At 35.5% G+C, this 18,504-nt stretch overlaps 1 protein-coding gene across 3 annotated transcripts in view; it reads right to left on the reverse strand.

The window, feature by feature from the left end:
• Positions 1–9,695: 9,695 nt before the first annotated feature.
• LOC106089715 (uncharacterized) overlaps positions 9,696–18,504 on the reverse strand; it is a 36,413-nt gene continuing 27,604 nt past the window's right edge. For all 3 annotated transcript variants that reach the window (XM_059360321.1, XM_013255669.2, XM_013255668.2), the window contains 2 exons: positions 11,667–11,785; positions 9,696–9,992 (listed from right to left, as the gene is read on the reverse strand). In XM_059360321.1, the coding sequence (XP_059216304.1) occupies positions 9,816–9,992; positions 11,667–11,785 (296 nt within the window). In that variant the 3' untranslated portion in view covers positions 9,696–9,815. The remainder of the gene's footprint in view (positions 9,993–11,666; positions 11,786–18,504) is intronic.

Raw genomic sequence — 18,504 nt, forward strand, 5'->3', positions numbered from 1 at the left:
CGAATCAAATTTAGATAAAACTCCCATATATATTGTATCTTTTATGCGTTTCGACTTTTTCGTACCACCGTTAGAAAATCGTACGGGTCTATTCGATATCTTAATAGTACGGGTCTATTCGATATCTTAATAGGCATATGCAAAATTAAAGTCTGACTATATTTGAATATAAGCGCTATATTTTAAAAGTATTATGTAGACTTAGAATTTTGCGAAAATTTTTCGTTTAATTTTTGGGATATAAAAAATTTTCCACGTATGACAAGCAAATTGTTCCCCAAAATATGACGGGAAAAAAACTTGTAATTGTAACTGGTTTCAATCGTACGACAATCCAAATTTCATTACGATACCTTTTTCCTCAAACTAGAATTTTTCTAAGGCGGCTCTATTCTTATGACCAAATGTCACCGCTGATGTGTCACTTCCTGCACCCAACAAGCTACAACAATTTTCAAATAAAAAAATCTTTACCAATTTCATAGTAACATTAATTTAGGCATTTTTCGATTTTGAAAAATGGTGGGGTTCTCATATGTCCCTGGCTCTCATAGAAATCGGTTCAAATTTAGAAATATTTGTCGTATATATATATCGCCCACTCCTAGAGCCACTGCAAGAGCATTTTTAAATCAATCTTCCCGAAATTTTGCACAACGCTTTGCTCAACCAGAACCACATTATTGCATTTTGGGTAATTTGCAATAATGTTGTCATTTGTGAACCGTAGTTATTACAGTTTGAACATATTTGCTCGAAATGTGGTACGGATTGTTTAATAACCCATCTGAAAACATTTGGAGAGCTCCATCGAAATTGGTTCAGAATTTGACATAGCTTCCACTTTGTGCCTATAGGGTAGGTGTAGGGTATTATAAAGTCGGCACCGTCCGACTTTTACCTTTCCTTACTGGTTAAATAAGAATTTGTGTCAGTAATAAGCGTTTAAAGGTTTCTAAGGGCATTTTATTTAGAGTTTCTAACATGGATCAATTTATCCTATGCAAAGTGAAGTCACAAATCAAACGTTTTGTATTATTCCAAGTTTTAATCATGTGATTATCATATGTCTGACAAACAACGTGTTTAGAAAGCACCTTTATAATTGCATTAAAGCTATGTTTGGTATTACTGAGAAGAATGGATTTAATCATTTCTGTTACGAAACCTATCAACCGTAGTTCATTTTAAACTGAATTTTAAGTTAAAACTTGTAATTGAATTAAATTTATTCAATTATACTCAAATTTGAGAAATTCGTAGACTATTTTGAACGAATATATATTCAATTTGAGGAATAATACATAATAACATGCTTATATTGGGTAAATAAAAACGTTGTTTGCTATAGGATTATTTAACTTGTTGAGAAGAAACTCAGTTAAGTAAAATGGCTTCCCAAACCCAAGCTAATAAACTATTTACCACTAATTACAGATGTGTAAACCTTACTACAAATTTGCATTTGTTGCTTGTTTTAACCAAAATTTAACTAAATTAGATTAAAATTTGCGAACTTATTTGGAAAAAGTGTTTAAGTTTATTTTATTCGCACCATTTCTCAAGTGTATCTGCGTCGTATGAACCACGAACTGTATGAGCTTTAAGACGATGTTACCATAGTTAAACGTATCAAAATTTTTTTTCATAGTGATACGTGGAAACCGGGGCGACCAATTGTCAGATGGAAAAACCAAGTGTTAAGAGACATTTCGAAACTTGGTGACTAAAATTTTAGAAGAAGCGCAAACTATGAAGTCGCTTGGAACGCTATTGTAGCGTACTCACAACATAAACTCAAAAAAAAGTGAACCCATGATTGAGTTAAAATAAACTGTTTCTGAATAAAGGTGAACTTCATATAGCGCTAAAGACATGTTTGTACCCACCACCGAAGGAAGGGGGTATATTCATTTTGTCATTTCGTTTGCAACACATCGATATAACAGTATCGATGTGTTGCAAACGCTGATCAAGGATATATATACTATAAAGTATATATATTCTTGATCAGCGTAAAAATCGAAGACGATCTAGACATGTCCGTCCGTCTGTCTGTTGAAATCACGCTACAGTCTTAAAAAATAGAGATATTGAGCTGAAACTTTGCACATATTCTTTTTTTGTCCATAAGCAGGTTAAGTTCGAAGATGGGCTATATCTGACTATATCTTGACATAGCCCCCATGTAGACCGATCCTCCGATTTAGGGTCTTAGGCCAATAAAAGCCACTTTTATTATTGGATTTTGCTTAAATTTTGGACAGTGAGTTGTGTTAGGCACTTCGACATCCTTCGTTAATTTGGCTCGGTCCAGAATTGGATATAGCTGTCATATAGACCGATCCTCCGATTTATGGTCTTAGGCCCATAAAATACACAGTGGGTAGTGTAGATCATTCGAAATATTCCTTTAATTTGGCCCTGATCGGATCAGATTTGGATGTAGCTGCCATATAGACCGATTTATCGATTTAAGGTTTTGGGCCCATAAAGGGCGCATTTATTGTCCGATGTCACCGATATTAGGAACAGTGAGTTAAGTTAAGCCCCTCCCCATATTTCTGCATTATGGCATAGATCGGTCCAGATTTGGATATGGCTGCCATATAGACCGATATCTCGGTTTTAGACCATTTGGGACAGTGAGTTGTGTGAGGCCCTTCGACATCCTTCTTCAATTTCACTCAGATCGGTCCAGATTTGGATATAGCTGTCATATAGACCGATCTCTCGATTTAATGTTTTGGGCCCTTAAAAGGCGCATTTATTGTCCGATGTTGCCCAAATTTGGGACAGAGTGTTAAGTTAAGCCCCTCCACATATTTCTGGAATTTGGTCGAGATCGATCACGATTTGCATATAGCTGCCATATAGACCGATATCTTGATTTAAAGTCTTGGCCACGCAAAAGGCGAATTTATAATCCGATTTTACTGAAATTTGACTCATTGACTTATGTTAGGCTTTTCGAGATCCATGTTGTATATGGTTCAGATCGGTTTATTTTTAGATACAGCTACTAAAAATGCCAATATTTTATTATACAAAATTGAACAATGACTTGTACTTATTAGTATTTGGTCCAAATCAGATCACATTTCGATATGTTCTGTTCAGTAAACACCAAAAAGGAACAAATTTTGTGTGTGCAATTATCTATGCCAGTGACAAATATTTGCAAGCCCATGTGCTTGCTTAGTATTAGTATGCAATAGTGTGAATATTTTTGCCCATCACTGGTCAATACGCTCAAATAATCAGCCTATCTCTCTCTCTCTCTCTCTTTGTAGAAAAGACGCCAGATAATAATTATTGGTCCGGTAAACGCATAATCGTTTGCCGTTATGGAAACACTCCCCATTAAAGAGTTTTTAGGTTTACAACAAAAGAAAAGTCCTTTTGCCGTAGGTGAAGTTGCTAACGGGTTTCCAATAAACGAAGTTAGTTACATTCATACGTTTATGGCTAACGTTCTATATGTTAAAGCGAAAGTTTCATAGTTACAATAAAAGAAAAACTTCGTAATAAAAGTTTTTCTCGTCTCTTTGTATCAAACGATTTATTTTTTTTGCGTGTGGATATTTGTATATCACATATCGAATGCCCAAAACCTTTCAAATGACTTCAAAGTGAAATCAGAAATCCCCGATGGAGTCCCTTATAACAAGCGTACGCCAACGCCTTGTAGCGTGAACACGATTCATGGCCAAAAAAAAACCATCACTAGCAACGATGGTTGTTTAACCAACCCACTGTGGTGTTAATTCAAATGGAACAACAACAACAATAGAGTTCGAAAATATAATACAATTACAGCAATTTAGCTCATGAAACAAATAGTTCATGAGTGCCGAAGTTAAATTTCCAAATAGCTGTTGGTTATGTGTCCCGACATAATTAATTTAACCCTACCATCGCCAACATTGCTGAGCGGGTTGGCCATCCAGTCCTGTGCTCGGCAAAATGTGTGGCAAAAACTATGCTCACAAAGAGGTCATTTATCTTTGCGACTCAGGCAATGAGGCGGGGAAAAGGTTAAATTTGTTAATGTGTTACGGCCCGTTTGAGTCATAATGAAATTTTATAATGATTAATATGATTGGGCCATGGTGGCCCATTCCGTGCCCGTCCCGTTCGGCCCGGGGGTGATGTTTTAAATGGTTACCAAGCATTTTCACATCTTTAAGGATTTTTTTGTGGATCCAAATATCATTTTTAAATCAATAGTAAAGCTCTTCCAATATGAATATTTCCGTTTGACAAGTCATCTATTCATCGTACGCCACAGCCACTGCCAGAGTCACTGGAAAAAAACGAGCTGCTGTGCTTCGTCTTAGGCTTTTCTCATTGTGCCCTTCTTAGCTTTTGTACTGCCTTTGGCTATAGCCGTTGGCCCTGGAGGCTTATATTTCATAAGGAACGAAAGAGCGAAATCCCTTCAAGAAACGAAATGAATTCCCCAAGGGGTCGTAAGAGTTGTTCGCTCGGCCCCCCTTTCGTATACCTTTGGTCATGGATGTGAGCACAAGGACTCCAAGTTGTATGTGTGAGTGAGTGTGAGTGCGGGGTTTCTGTTGTGTTCCTTTCGTTTTTGTAACTTTTAAATATTTATTTAGTATAGATTTTAAGGGATTATTGAAAATATGCAAATAAACTGTGGTATTCGACTCCCATGGCAGTATAAAAAATTAAAATTTTCAAATTCAATTCATTTTTCAGCTGTGGTTTGGAAAATTCGCAGAGCTTAACTAAGGTTTCGGTGAAATTTTCATCAAAATAAGTTTTGAAGAACGAAGCATTTTAAAAATTCTAGGGAGCGAGGCTTAAGACAAACCAACGCATAAATTAGTGCAAATACAACCTCTTGTTTTTCTACACCAAAACCACCATCAAGCATCAGTTTTTGGATCTGATACCCAATTTTCAAAAACCCAGATCTCGGAGACTAATTAAGCGAAATTTTGTATGCCACCTTATGGTTCCTATGGGGTCAAAAATAACTTGGGGGGGGAGCGCCATGCCAAAACCCGCCCGAACGAACATGTTTACCGATTGGGACAACATGGGTATTAAATGAAAGGTATTTAAGAGCAGAGTACGAAGTTGGTATTCAAATTTCAACCTAAGAGTTCGGGGGCCCCCACCCCCTAAAAGAACTCCCAATACAACACTCTCACCGCTTTGGGTAATAATGGTAATGAAAGGTATTTACATGTAGACTACCAATCTGACTTAAAAATGTATTCCTTGGTGTCTTAAGCCCTTAAGACACCCCACCCCCCCCAAAAAACCCGCCAGCTGGGCATATTTACCAACTGGGACAATCTGGATATCAAATGAAAGGTATTTAAAAGTAGAATAAGAATCTGATATGTAGACTACCAATCTGACTTAAAAATGTATTCCTTGGTGTCCTAAGGGCCTCCCCACCCCCCAAAAACCCGCCAGCTGGGCATATTTACCAACTGGGACAATTTGGATATCAAATGAAAGGTATTTCAAAGTAGAATAAGAATCTGATATAAACATTTATTTCTTGGTGTCTGAATGCAGATATATAGGAGCTATATCCAAATCTGAACCGATTTTCATGGAATTTTGTTAAGATATGTTAAGATTAGCAACAAACCGTGCCACATTTTGTGCAGATCGTTAGAAAATTGTGGTTGCTAGGGCCATTTAAAAAAAAATTAAAAAAAAATTTTGAAAAAAATAAAAAACAAGTAAAAAAGGAGTTAAGTTCGGCCGGGCCGAACTTTGGATACCCACCACCTCGGGTATATATGTAAACCACCTTCCATCAAAATCCGGTGAAAATTGCGTACCTTATGTCCCATAGCAGTTATATCGAAATATGATCCGATTTGGACCAAATACTTATAAGTACATGTCATTGTTCAATTGCGTATTACAAAATATTGGTCTTTTTAGAAGCTATATCTAAAAATAAACCGATCTGAATCATATACAACATGGATGTCGAAAAGCCTAACATGAGTCAATGTGTCAAATTTCAGTTAAATCGGGATATCGGTTTATATGGCAGCTTTATGCATATCTTGATCGATTTAGACCAAATTGCAGAAATATGTAGAGGGGCTTAACTTAACTGTCTGTCCCAAATTTCGGCAACATCGAACAATAAATGCGTGTTTTATGGGCCCAAAACATTAAATCGAAAGATCGGTATATATGGCAGTATTGTTCAAATCTGGACCGATATGAGTGAAATTGAAGAAGGATGTCGAAGGGTGTAACACAACACGCTGTCCCAGATTGCGGCGAATTCAGATAATTAAATGTGGCTTTTTTGGGCCTAAGACCCTAAATCGGAGGATCGGTCTACATGGCAGCTATATCCAAATCTGGACCGATCTGAACCAAAATGACGAAGAATGTCGAAGGACCTAACACAACTCACTGTACCAAATTTCAGCGAAATCGGATAATAAATGTGGCTTTTATGGGCTTAAAACCCTAAATCTTTGCTAGCTTTGCTCTTTGCTAGCTCGAGCTGGAATTTTTCTAAAACACCTCCATTCTAGGGTATTTCTCTTCCCATTCGCATTTAATGAGTTAATGACATTTTCTTTAATTCCGATTCACCCAGATTAATTCACATTTTAAAATAATTCTTTCAAATGATACCTTTTCGTTTTTTCATTGAAATTTCATAATTCACAATACAGTTTTTAAGGCAATTGATGCGGAGCTCTTAGTGATTAAGGGCCGAAATCTATCAGTCAATAGAATGACTCTGGTAGAAATTTGTGAGTTCTGTTGCCTTTGGCCGTAGTGTTGGAACAGTGAATTCATTTTTAAAATTTAATTTTTGGTTTATTGATTTTCTTCCAAAAAAAATCTTTTTACAATGAAAATCTCTTCGTATTTTGATTTCTGAACCCATTGTTGAGTTAAAATAAACTTCTCTCGAATAAAGTTGAACTTCATATAGCGCTAAAGACATTTTTATTTGTTTTTAGTTAATGTATATCAAAAAAAATATTGTAATTACCCCATATAAACTTCGTGATGGTTCAACGTTAACTAAATGGATATAAACTATTCTTTATTCGCTACATATCATGAACCATTATGTATTACATTTTTCACTGAACTCAAAATAATTGATGGACAAAAGGTCTACCTCTATTCCGTTTGGTTTTAACTAATCCGCCGGAAATAATTATTTTAATTATAGATACACTATTCATTTCGATAACAAAATTTGTTTGTTAAGTTATTTATTTACTTATTTATTTAACACTACACTTGTTTTTTGTTTATTAATATTATGCATATATAACATTTGCGAATATGTATTTCATTCATATTACCGATTCAAATAAAAACATTCACACTTTGAGTTCTCAGTGGCTTTGGAGAAATTCCCAATTGTAAAAAATCCGCAAAGAAGAAAGCGCCACATTGAAAAGAAAATTTAGTGTTAAGTATAGGTACATGGTTTTATTTTTAATCTAATACTTACCAAAAAAGGTGTAAGTCAGGCTGTAGTTATCAGTATGAATGTTTTGTGAAAACATCTGCGTTAATATATTCCATAACTCCACAGTATATAGTTCACATTCCAATTTAAAAAGTTCCTTCATCAAAGTCAAATAAAACAGAAAAAAGACCAGTAAATTAACAGAACATTTTTTTTTTTTAATTTTAATACTTACCAAAATCTCGAAATGAGTCGAGCTCTAATGCTGTATGTTGTTTTCTTAGCAATAGTGATGATAACCAGTTTTTGTAAAATCGCTGCAGTTGACCCATTTTTTTTATCAAATACGAATTATTAGTTACATATCACATGCATGTTTTTTTTTTATTATTACCTCAAGCATTGCCACTTACAGCAGGACAGGAAGAAATTTTATTCACACACAGCGCAGGTAAAATTGAAAATTGTCCCATAGACAGTAAAAATAGACAGCCATAAGCCTTTAAGGTTTCTAAGAGAATTTTATTTTGGGTTTCTAACATGGATCTATTATCCTATACAAAGTGAAGTCACCAACGTGCTTGTATTATGATATTCTAAGTTTTTAATCGAGTGATGATTGCATGACTGACAAACAGTCTCGCCTGGTACTACTGAGAAGTTAATGGATTTAACCATCTCTGTCAACCGAAGTTCAAAACTTCTAATTGTATTAAATTTATAGAAAACTACTTAAATCAAATGTTTATATTGGGTAAATAGAAACGTTGTTAGCTGTAGGAATATTTGACTTGTTGAAAAGTAACTTGGTTAAGTAAAGTAAAGTAAAGTTTATGAACTATTTGCCACTAATTACAGATGAGTAAATCTTACTTAAATAGTCAATTTTTCCTAGTTTTAATCAAAATTTAACCAAATTAGATTAAAATAGGAAAACTATTTTGAACAGATATCAAAAAATGTAGTACCCTATTTTCACCACGGGGTCATTATGCACCATCTGTGCAAAATTCAAGAAAATCGGTTCAGTCGTTTCTGAGTCTATAAGGAACATACAAACTAACAAACAAACCTACAAAAAAACACAAATTGATTTTTACATATAAGATGAGAAGTTTTGATCCTGTTGTACCGACATATGCTTTTGTGCATTCGTCGGTTGCGTCTCCTTTACATTTTATTTTATATATGACTTTCGATTGACTATATTTATTTTGTCTTCATTGTAAAAGCCTTTAACATATTTCGTCAGGATTATTGGTCTTCTGTTCATCTTGTTTTTAGATTCGTCTAATAATTCCTCCATGATGATGTCAGCTATGACGGGAGAAGCAGGAGATTACATAAGCATGCCCTTCCTTTTTTGATATATTTTGTCTTCAAATTTGAAATAGCGCGGATCTTTAATACAAAATCCAGCATTTTTTAAAAAAAAAATATCGTTCGGTATTTTGGTGTTTTTGGTCGTCCTCAACAGATATCTTGGCCCTAAATTCCGTTGCATCTCTTACATTATAAGAAGAGTTTTGAGTCAAGTATTTTTAAAATATCTACGATATAACTTAAAAGTCCTTATCCAGGTGCACCAATTGAAAGCAAATGGGCATTAACGGTGGTCTCTCCTTATGGATCTTCGGAAGACCAAATATGCGTGGTGCTAATGAGTTGAACAAGGTATCTACCAATGAATTATTTTTCGTTTGCAGGCCAAAGTTGGATCTCTCTTTAATCTAGTGTATTCCAATAAAAATATAAATTAAAAGCACTGATTTTTCTTTTAATCACCGACCTATAGCCGAACTAATTGGCAAAAATAAAAATCGAAGCCCAACCATAAACAACATAATATTTTTAATTGTTAACTTATAAAAACTGAATAGGATGTGCTTTAATTATATTAAGAAGCCAAAAGTCAGACGTTGGAAAATTTGAAAAAATCGCTGTGACTACAGAGATTAGTATTTCTTGCTGAAACCACTGTCGAAACGAATCACAGCAGGAGGTTAGACAATGTTCCCTTTGTGCCGTTCGATGTATCCGAGATTACCTTTATTTATATGCTAAACATCATTTGTTTGTTGTTGTTGTTTTTGTTGTTGTATGTCACTTTATAGCAACAGCGATAACAATAGCAAAAGCGGCATAAACCAGACCAACAATTACCATCACCATCACGACAAATGTCTCGGAAGACTGTCATTTGAAATAAATTAATAAAATGAACCATTAAGTCCTCCCAGGGAGATATAAGTCCTCCATCGCATTATTTTATTGTATTTAATTGGTTTAAATCACGTAAATGTTCGTTCGTCAACTAGAATATCCGCTTCGAAATGTATCCACCGGTCGAGTTTGTCCTTCCCCCTCAGAATGGGCAACAGAAGCACGCCAAGTCGTCGGAACTGTAGCAGACACCATCTGACGTACACATGAGTGGTGATCGGCTCCGCAGCTGATTGTAAACATCCTCAGGCGATAGATGAAATGTCTCTGTCAACCATTGGAGTAAATCTGCAGCAAAATTTTCATAAATGGGCACGTTCTGCAAAAATTGTTTAATAATGACAAATTAATTTAGTTCCGAACAGAAATTATGAATGTATGGTCACAGTACACTCACGGTCACAAACACTCGCATACAAACGAACGAACAAAAGCTATACAAACATCTATGTATTTAGAAATTCTCTAACATTCACACACAGAGTTAAGCATAATAAATTGATACACACACATACGCAGATTGTCATTCTCAACACTTCGTCCACACTTTACAGGCAGAATTCTTTATAAACTAAAGTGAATGTCTAATGGATGGACATTTTACAATGAAGAGGGCTAGTGTGCGTACATGCCAACCAACCAATGTCCAACCATATTTTATCAACTGGCACATGTACAGAATCAAATTTTTTCAAAGATTGATTTCTCTTTGCCCGAAATTCAGTTTTTCAGGTGTCTGGCAAACCGAGCATGCATCAACTCAGCTACCAGAGCTGGGCTATAGAGGAAAATTCCTTTCTACGGACGAGTTCGAATGGAGTTCACTTTAGGTTGATGTTCTCAAAATAATTGTTTTGATATCTGAAGGTGTAATATCTGGGGGGGGGGACGATCGGGAAAATATGAAAACTAAATGAGAAGTCTTTCACAGTAGACTGCGAATCTAATGTTAATATTAGGGACCAGTTATCTTGGGCCACCAACCTCTAAGAGAATCCCCAAACAGGACATTTAAAATGAGTGTAGTTTGCTGGTCAAAATTTTTGACGTACTTTGCCTTGTAAAAACTTCTCCCCACGGATTCGGCTATCAAAAGGTGGCTGCTTATCCTTGAGCTTAAACTTGAATCGGACAGGACCCATTGTTATGTGAGAAGTTTGTTCCTGTTCATTAATGGAATATTCATGGGCAAATTTGCATTGCGATATATTTTATTTTGTGTTTTCTTTACTTTATATTATTTTATTTATTTTTATACCCACCACCGAAGGATGGAGGTATATTCATTTAGTCATTCCGTTTGCAACACATCGAAATATTCATTTCCGACCCAATAAAGTACATATATTCTTGAACAGCGTAAAAATCTAAGACGATCTAGACATGTCCGTCCGTCTGTCTGTTGAAATGACGCTACAGTCTTTAAAAATAGATATATTGAGTTGAAACTTTGCACAGACTTTTTTTTGTCCATAAGCAGGTTAAGTTCGAAGATGGGCCATATCGGACTATATCTTGATATAGCCCCCATATAGACCGATCCGATAAAACTTTCATTCCATTCACATTAAACAGCTGTGCGTACTCACATTATTTCGAAAGGATACCAATTTCTCACAGAAATATAATCATGGTGGTGGGTGAGTGGATCCAAAATTTAGCTCGACCTGGACTTTGGTTTCTTTGGTTTATCTATGTACTGACAATATCTGAGTAAAATGGATAGTCTATAGCTATTGGGGCAAAATTGAGTAATCGAAGCTCAAGCTAGAGTCGAGTGGAGGCTACAATATAATACTCACTCACCCCAACTCGAGAAAACGAATGAAGTGTTACTTAAAGCTGAGTATGCCTCTTTTCTTTGAGTATTACAAACAAAAGGATGAATTTGTATACCACAGTGCCACAGAATTGGCATATGTTACATGTGTGAAAACTAAAGAAATTAGCTACAATTAACACACGCATATATTATTTTAATCAGCTTTCTTACTTTTATTTGGGGCCTTTCGTTCTCATAATGTTCGATTATATCTTCCATTGTGTTGTTTTCAGAGTCACTGAGTCCATAAATGGCCCTTGCCATCTGGTATTCTAGAAAACAGGATCGGTCTGAAAAATGTATACCAAGTTATACTTAAAGTAAGTAAAAATTATTCTTAAATGTTAAGTAAAAGCGTGCGAAGTTCGGCCGGGCCGAATCTTGCAAACCCATGGAGGTATTTTGCTAAAAAAGTACAAAAACTAAATTTAGTTGAAGGGCATAATTTTATTCAACATACCAAACTTCTGTCGAACCACCAATAATTAAGGCTTCAGGGACCTAACAAAAACAAGTAGAAGCGAAACCGGAGAATTTATGTCGGTGGGTTTCCAAGATTCGGCCCGGCAGAACGTAGCACGTTCTTGTTTTAAATGCTTTAACTGTTTGCTTAAGAAGTGTTCACCTTCCGTTGAGTAAAACAAGGAGAGGTTAGATTTGCAATTTTATTTCGTTCACTTTATTGTATGTAAATTCACAAGGTTTGGTAGAGTGCAAGTTCAAAGGTAAGTATAATGCAAGTTCAAATGTAAGTAGTGTGCAAAATTTACGGCAATTTGACACGAATAATTCAAGGCGAGTGAGCAGCTAATTTTCCCAGTTTAACAGGTAGGTAAAACTTTGGTACGTTTTAGGTAATAATCACGAGTAAGAATAAGTTGAAACCACAGGTAAGTATAGGGCAAAATATTGAGGCAAGTATTTGTACATACATTTTTTTCTTTTCTAGGTAAGTATTTTTATTCTGTTCACAGTTAAGTATTTTGGTAGATGGGTTTCTTTGCTTTCTATATACTGTTTGTTTTTTATTTACAAATATTTTTTTTGTTGATTTCTTATTATTTTACAGGGATTTCATGCACCTTTTTGGTCACCGCTGTATATTAAATTTCCTTTTATATTTATACAAAGGTTTTGTTTTTCGTCTTTATGTTTACTTTAATTCTCAAAGTTTTCCTTTTCTTTTCCCTAGCTTTTTTTTAACATTCATTTGAACATCTTGACTTCTTGAGCCTCTAGCGCAATTGCCAATTGAATATGTCTCGTCAAATTCTCCGCAACTACCGATGGGTTACCGGTGCGGAAAACGACCTCAAACCTCTTTCAGCTGCTGTTTTGGCATCTCATAATCATAAATCGAAACAAAATTTCGTACGCATCTTGCATTAGAGATCTGGATGCAACAGAACAAACGCTCAAATTACATGCAATGGAATGAACACTTAATGGTCCAACAAGATTGGTGTAAATATGGTAAAAGCTTGGAATCTCCAAAATAAAAATTCACGACCATATAAAAAAATATCATCAAAAGCCGCATCGAGTGCTACTATTGGGTTGCCCAAAAAGTAATTGCGGATTTTTTAAAAGAAAGTAAATGCCTTTTTAATAAGACTGAACTGACTAAGAAGAATGAACTTTAATCAAATATACTTTTTTTACACTTTTTTTCTAAAACAAGCTAAAAGTAACAGCTGATAACTGACAGAAGAAAGAATGCAATTACAGAGTCACAAGCTGTGAAAAAATTTGTCAACGCCGACTATATGCAAAATCCGCAATTACTTTTTGGGCAACCCAATATATTTGCATCACCAACGAGAACTATTGGATTTCTACACGCAAAAAAAAATAAAACATCTGAGATATTTTTACGAGAAACAAGATACTTTTAATAAGAAGTTTTTCTTTTATTGTAACTATCTAACGGTGGCCATAAAAGTTACATCATTGAATGTAACTCCCTTTGTTTACTATAAACCCTTAAACAACTTTGCATATAGTAAAAGTACCTTTCTTTTGTTGTAAGACCAAAAACTCTTTAATAGCAAAAGTGTTTCGATAGGCGCAAACAATTATTCGTTTACCATGAATAAGTATTTATTTAAGCAGTGATGGATAAAAAGTGATGGGCGAATGATAAACTCGGAACTTGACAATTCCTAAAGTTTCCAATAGGTACGTCCAATGACAAAAATTATTACAACATCATGGAAGGCTTTAAATATAATTGTGTATCATATCATCGAAGTAAATCCAAATACACTCCGAAAGAGTTTGAATTACCAACTTAGGTCTGCTTATAATTGGTAAAAAAATTATAAATATGTTACTACATTAAATTGAAATTGGCATCCTTTTCAATTTTAAAATTAAAAAGAATATATATACATATACATAAGCATGGCGTTAAATTAATTAATGAGTACAGAAAACCTAGTTAAAACCCTGAGGCTACCGTGCCGCAGAGGTTTACATGTCCGTCTATGACGCCCAACGCCTGGGTTCAAATCCTGGCGTGAACATCAGACATTTTTTCAGAGGTGGTTATCCCCTTATTAATGCTGGCTATGTTTGTGAGGTATCCTGCCATGCTAAAACTCCTCTACCGCCATTCGGGCTCGGCATAAAAAAGGAGGCCCCTTATCATGAGCATAAAATTTTAATCGGAATGCACTCATATATATGAGTAAAACCCCGAATAACATTTTACATATTAAGAACTAGCATATGGCCGATCACTTTGCTGCCCCCGATGGTACACCCAGTATTAAGGTGTAACTGTATCGTAATTTGTAAAAGCTTTAGCCTAATCCGCAAAGAAAGTAAAAATTTGAAAGTTTAAGTGCCTAAATATACGAATTAAAAAAAACCTGGTCGGTCGCTATATACTGTCAAGGTGTAACTATATAGCAGCTTCGAGATAATTAACTCAATTCGTAAATAAAGTACCAATTTGTACGTTTTAGTACGAAAAAAGATCCATTTTGTACGTTTTAGTACCAAAATGAACGAATATCAAGAAAATCTTCTAGCCGCCCGGCACACAGTGCCTAGATGTAACTGTATTCCAAATTTCATAGGTCAAACTCAATCCGAAAAGAACGTACCATTTTGCACGTTTAAGTACCTTAATTGACGAATTTCAAAAAAATGCTAGTTGCACAATGTATATTTCCAGGTTTACTTGAAGCCTTGATTTCAGACCTCTAGGCCAGTCTGTAAAGAAAGTACCATTTTGTACGTTTTGGTGCCTAAAAAAAGTCATAAACTCGCCGAAGGTCTACGCGTTTCTCCCGTTACCAGTACTATTTTCCATTTTTATATCCACCACCGTAGGATAGGGGGTATATTCATTTAGTCATTCCGATTGCAACACATCGAAATATCAATTTCCGACCCTACAAAACTAAGTACAATATATATATATTTCGGATCGTCGTAAAATTCTAAGACGATTTAACGGTGTCCGTGTGTCTGTCCGTCCGTCTGTACGTCCGTCTGTTGTAATCACTCCATAGGCTTCAAAAATCGAGACATTGAGCTGAAATTTGGCACAGATACGTCTTTTTGATGCACGCTGGTTAAGTTTTTTGAACGGGCCACATCGGACCATATTTGGATATAGCTGCTATATAGACCCATTTTTCGATAGAGGGTCTAATGTACATAAAAACTTTATTTTTTATCCGATTTTGCTGAAATTTTGAAACAGTGGGTAATTTAAGGCTTCCCGACCATATTGAGATATAGCTACCATAGTCCGATCTCCCGATATGGTCTGAAGACCATAAAAGCTTTATTTATTACCCGATTTCGCTGAAATTTGCAACAGTGAGTTATTTTAAGCCTCCCGACATTTGACCTAAATATGGACTAAATCGGTCCATTTTAAAATATAGCTGCCATATAGACCGATCTCCCTATAAAGGGTCTTTAAATTTCCGATTTCGCTGAAATTTAAAAAAATGATTATTTTGAGACTCCCGACATCTGACCCAAATATGGTTCAGATCGGACTATATTTGGATTTAGCTGCCATATAGACCGATCTCCCGATAAAGGGTCTGAAGCCCATAATAGCTTTATTTATTACCCGATTTAAAACAGTGGGTTATTTTGAGACTCCCGACATCTGACCCAAATATGGTTTAGATCAGACTATATTTGGATTTAGCTGCCATATAGAACGATCTCCAGATAAAGGGTCTAAAGCCCATAAAAGCTTTATTTTTAACCGATTTCGCTGAAATTTTAAACAATGAGTGGCTTTAGGCCACCCGCCATCCGACCCAAATATGGTAAAGATCGGACTGTATTTAGCTATAGCTGTCATATAGACCGATATACCGGTTAAGGGTCTGAAGCTCATAAAAGATTTATTTATTACTCGATTTTGTTGAAATTTGAAATACAAAAAAATCAAGTGTGACTTATATTTATTACACCACTCAATGTCCGTCCCGAATTTGGGTGCAAAAATTATGCAATTTTCATTGTGGCGAAAGGGGGTTTACATATACACCCGAGGTGGTGGGTATCCAAAGTTCGGCCCAGCCGAACTAAATGCCTTTTTACTTGTTTTCTTTCCACCCTCATCCATTTGAACCGGATGTCTTTTAAGTCAAATTTCAAAATTTTTACCTCTATCTACCATCCGCCCAGTACAAAGTCAACCATTTCGTACGATTTTCCAAAATTTTTCTTAACGAACCTTATTTTTTTGTGACGCTCTTTGATTTGAGCCGGAGAACATAATTCTTTTGGCCCTTTCCGATCGCGCTGGTCACATATATGTACCATATTGTATTTTTTGGTACTTTTCTGTACCTAAGCGTACGAATATCACCAAATCCAGCCTTATTCGGTGCCTATGACCCCAGACCAACATTCATGCAAAATTTCATGATTCTAGCTTTAGCCGTTTGGGCTGGGCGATGATCAGTCAGTCAGTCACGCAACTATTTATACCCTACACCACTACTGTGGAACAGGATATAATAACTTAGTGAATTAGTTTGTAACACCCAAAAGGAAGAGAGATAGAACCATTGAAAAGTATACGGATCGATTCAGAATCACTATCTGATTCGATTTAGCTATGTCTGTCTGTCTTTCTGTTCGTCCGTCTGTCTGTCCGTCTGTCCATGTTAATTTGTGTACAAACTACAGGTCGCAATTTTCATCCGATCGTCATCAAATTTGGTACAGGTATATTTTTCGGCCTAGAGATGAAGCCTATTGAAATTGGAAAAAATCGAATCAGATTTGGATATAGCTCCTATATATATCTTCGTCCGATTTGCAGTAATAATGCAATAAAAAGGTCATTCGTTAACCGATTCTCTCGCAATTTGGTAGGACGGATTTTTTATGACTCCCGACATTACTAGTGAATTTCATTGAAATCGGTTCAGATTTAGATATAGCTCTCATTTTCACTCCTATAGCCATTGCAAGCTCATTTATTGACCAATCTTCCCAAAATTTTGTACAACACCTTCCTCGACGACTACCACAATATCTTAGAAGTTTGCTTGAAATCGGTTCAGATTTGGATATAGCTCCCATATATATGTTCGTCCGATTTGCAGTAATAATGCAATAAAAAGATCATTCGTTAACCGATTCTCTCGAAATTTGGTAGGACGGATTTTTTTATGACACTCGACATTACTGGTGAATTTCATATAAATCGCTTCAGATATAGATCTCATATATATTTTCCCAAAACTTTGTACAACGCCTTGCTCGACGACTTCCACATTATCTGAGAAGTTTGCTTGAAATCGGTTCAGATTTGGATATAGCTCCCATATATATGTTCGTCCGATTTGCAGTAATAATGCAATAAAAAGGTCATTCGTTAACCGATTCTCTCGCAATTTGGTAGGACGGATTTTTTATGACTCCCGATATTACTAGTGAATTTCATTGAAATCGGTTCAGATTTAGATATAGCTCTCATTTTCACTCCTATAGCCATTGCAAGCTCATTTATTGACCAATCTTCCCAAAATTTTGTACAACATCTTCCTCGACGACTACCACAATATCTGAGAAGTTTGCTTGAAATCGGTTCAGATTTGGATATAGCTCCCATATATATGTTCGTCCGATTTGCAGTAATAATGCAATAAACAGATCATTCGTTAACCGATTCTCTCGAAATTTGGTAGGACGGATTTTTTTATGACTCTCGACATTACTGGTGAATTTCATATAAATCGCTTCAGATATAGATATAGATCTCATATATATATATATTTTCGCAAAACTTTGTACAACGCCTTGCTCGACGACTTCCACATTATCTGAGAAGTTTGCTCGAAATCGGTTCAGAATTAGATATAGCTCCTATATATATATATATATATATATGTTTGGCAGATTTTGGCCAATTTCCAACAATGTTGTCATTTGTCAACCGTAGTTATTACAGTTTGAACATATTTGCTCGCCGAGGTCCATCAAAATTGGTTCAGAATTGGATATAGATCCCACATTGTACTTATAGGGTAGGTGTAGGGTATTATACAGTCGGCACCGCCCGACTTTTCCCCTTCCCTACTGGTTTATTTATATATATAGATGAAAGGTAGTGTCAGTGTAAAAAAAAAACTTTATATTGGGTTGCCCAAAAAGTAATTGCGAATTTTCATAAAGTCGGCGTTGACAAATGTTTTCACAGCTTGTGACTCTGTAATTGCATTCTTTCTTCTGTCAGTTATCAGCTGTTACTTTTAGCTTGCTTTAGAAAAAAGCAAGCAAAATTATTCTATGCAAAACGAATTATGTTTTTTAATGTGTACGAAAGAGCGTAAGTTCCATAAATTTCGAAGCTTGGAATATACCAGAAGCAAAATTTTACCGCCGTGTAGAAATGGCCTGTGGTAGCTATGCATTGCAAATGACGACCCATGGAATGAATTCAGTTATTGCAAATGGAACAAATTCTTGTTTATCCTCTCTGCTTCTTCTGTCGCTACATCTGAACACCAGCGATTAT

This window comes from Stomoxys calcitrans, chromosome 1 (assembly GCF_963082655.1).
Source record: "Stomoxys calcitrans chromosome 1, idStoCalc2.1, whole genome shotgun sequence".
Classification (NCBI taxonomy): domain Eukaryota; kingdom Metazoa; phylum Arthropoda; class Insecta; order Diptera; family Muscidae; genus Stomoxys; species Stomoxys calcitrans.